We start from the raw sequence: 2,718 nt of genomic DNA, 5'->3' as shown, positions 1-2,718 counted from the left end.
TGATGCTGAAGACACAGGTGGCTGCCAGGAGACCTGCAACGGCCTTGGCTTTGTAGGCCATTCCTCTTCCAATCTGCAAGAACAGCCCCAAACCCCTGCTCACACTTCTGCATTTGCAAGGTCAGTTTTGAAATGCAAATCTCAAGAATGGGTATGGGACCTGCCAAGACGGGACTTTCCCCTTCCCTAACAAGGGTTTGAAGCCATTCTCCAGTGCATGGCTGCTCTTATGGGAGGGTCTTGGCAGCCTCGGGGATGGGACACCCTCTCCTTCTGAGCACTCCCTCCTGGGGGGGTTTCAGACTGGCTTTTTCAGCCCTGCCCTCTCAACCATAGCCCTTCAGGCGCCTCTCTGCACACAGCCTGGACCCCATCCCTCTGCCTTGCTCAAACTGCCGGCTGTGTGGCAGGCCGGCATCTCCCTTCCCAGCAGCATCACTGGGGCAAGCACGGCAGTGGCTAACAGGAGTCCCAGACTGGGAGCAGGACCATGCCCTGGCAGGTTCCAAGTGTGGCCATCCCCTCCAGGGGTGGATGCAGAGCTGCATCCCTCTGGCACCCCCATGCTGCCGTTGTACCCTGCAACCTCAGAAACCCCATCCCACGAGACTTGGAACCATCAGGTCACATCTGTTGCCCAACCCTTGAGAGGGTCCTCTCTGCTCCAGGCAAGGGAACAGCATCTCCAGCCACGTGTCTCCTGCCTGGCCCAGCTCTCCTCGGCTCTTGGTGATGCCACAGCAGCTAGGCAGACATACAGGGATGGTGTCCTTGCCTGCAAGCAATACCCAAGCCTCTCCTGCAGTCCCAAGGGCAGGCAGAAGGGCAGAGGCAGAAAGCTCCCACTGATCTGGGTACACACAGCGCCGTAGCCAAGCTGGCATGCTGACAGTGATAGCGTTGCACGGGCAGGCAAGGCCAGTAGGGAATGGAGGAGGTCCTGCACCTCCCACTCGTCCAGCCAGAGCTCAGCTCCTGGGGCAGAGTCAGCCCTGAGGCATCAGTAAGAAACTGCAGCGGAGAAGCAAAGCCAAAGGGTCTGGTTCCCTGCAACGGCCTCAGCACATGGCAGCTGACACGTCCATGTGCTCAGCACCCCCGGCCAGTTCAGATGTGGTTTTCTGCAAGCACAGCTCTCCCTCCTCCTCCTGCACCGCCCTGCTCTGTGCCACCGGCCGCACAGGCAGTGTGCCTGCAGGGAGCCAGGCTGCCCTCCGTCCATGGCGTTAGGCTGCAAGCCAGACTCCAGCTGAGTGGTGGATGCCCCAGGAGCCCTGGACACAGCCTAGAGAAGCGGTTTAACCCAACCAGTGCTTTGGGGTGGCACCTGGGGGCTGTCACTTGGCTACGCGATTCTCCTGGGAGCGCAGAAAAACACAGAGATATTCCCTTGCCCCTTCGCCAGGCCAGGTCAGTGGCTTGAATAGGAGATGAAAGACTTTTGGCAAGGTCAAAGGAGATGCTGATTCCTGTTTTGGAGTCAGCATCTCTGGTGACGAACAAGGTTGACCAATCTCCTGCGTGACATGAGATGTATAATGACAGATAGCAGCTGTTCTCTTCTGGCCCACGCCATGGGACTCCAGGAAACCCTTATCAGACCTTGTCCTACAGCCAGGAGCCCTCCCCTGTACGGTGGCTATGGCCAGAGGAGAACATATGGAAGCAGTCAATGAATTCCTGTATCGTCACATCTCCAGTCCTATCAGCCTTGCTAGAGTTTGCCCAGATACAACTGTGTCATTGGGACGTGATTCCTCTGCTCCAGGTAACACAGCAGTGGCAAAGGTCCCCAGCCCACATCCTGGAAAACTCTGTCCCAGGCACTGTGTGATGGAAAGATACGAAATGGTGATGAATTGCACTGTCCTGCATGCAGCAGCGGGTGGGAAATGAACTCCACCTGCTCTGGTAGGGACTAATTTCCATTTTGACTGGGCAGGAGGCAACATCCGAAGGCAGCACAGAGCCAGCGAGGCCCAAGGAGGAGAGCAGGGCGTGGGGAGGGAGCCCAGTGGGTGGAAAACAAGGCGAGAGGTGAGTAAGAAGCTGATCAATCTGCCCAGCCTTCCAGTGGCACCTGGGGGCCGGCCGGCACTGATACCCGCTACCGTATGTGGCAGGTTCAGTTGAGCAGCAGGGATGGGAAGGTGGTGGTGATGTCTCCAGAGCTAAAGAAGAGGCACGTTGCTGCACGGCGCCACAAAGAGCAATGCCCGTCCACTTCAATGTGTGGAAAGTTCACAGCTGTGCACAGCGCTTGGGTCGTTGCTGCACTTGTTTGTGTACAACTGGGCACAGCAAAGTGCTCTACAAACACCCACGGGACGTCCCTCACCATGCAGCGTCCCTCACGCGGAGGGAGCAAGGTCTCAACATTCAGGAGGAAAGGCTCAGAAGCATTGCTGGATCTAAACTGATTCTCAGGGAAACGGGAAGCTGACTTCCCCACCTTGCACATTTGGGATTTGAAAGTCGGAAGGGCTCTTAAGATTATCAGAGGGTGAATGCACGTGCCGGGACCGTCTTTGCCAGGCAGAGCCGTCCCCTGCCTCTCACCTCTCCCACCAGCACCGAGGCTCAGCAGTGCCCTCCATGCCCCGTCCATCTCCCCTCCGTGCCCCTCTGCCCCCCATCGGCACCTCGCGCAGCGGGCCCCAGACCTCTCCCTCCCGCCCCTCCAGCCCACGGAGCGTGTTTATCCCCAGCACCCGGCTC

The 2,718-nt window shown here is 58.2% G+C and overlaps 1 protein-coding gene across 1 annotated transcript in view; it reads right to left on the bottom strand.

Annotated features, from left to right (window-relative positions):
- The window catches only part of LOC103921135 (ectonucleoside triphosphate diphosphohydrolase 8-like), a 6,972-nt gene extending 6,911 nt beyond the window's left edge, over positions 1 to 61 (bottom strand). The window contains exon 1 of the mRNA XM_009329043.1: positions 1 to 61. This exon is cut by the window's left edge and continues 65 nt beyond it. Within this exon, the coding sequence (XP_009327318.1) occupies positions 1 to 61 (61 nt within the window).
- Between the last annotated feature and the right edge of the window lie 2,657 nt (positions 62 to 2,718).

The sequence above is a fragment of the Pygoscelis adeliae genome, unplaced genomic scaffold (assembly GCF_000699105.1).
Source record: "Pygoscelis adeliae isolate BGI_AS28 unplaced genomic scaffold, ASM69910v1 Scaffold397, whole genome shotgun sequence".
NCBI classification, from domain to species: domain Eukaryota; kingdom Metazoa; phylum Chordata; class Aves; order Sphenisciformes; family Spheniscidae; genus Pygoscelis; species Pygoscelis adeliae.
Note: the sequence above shows the minus strand (reverse complement) of the source record. Positions and strands in the feature narration are given on the sequence as shown.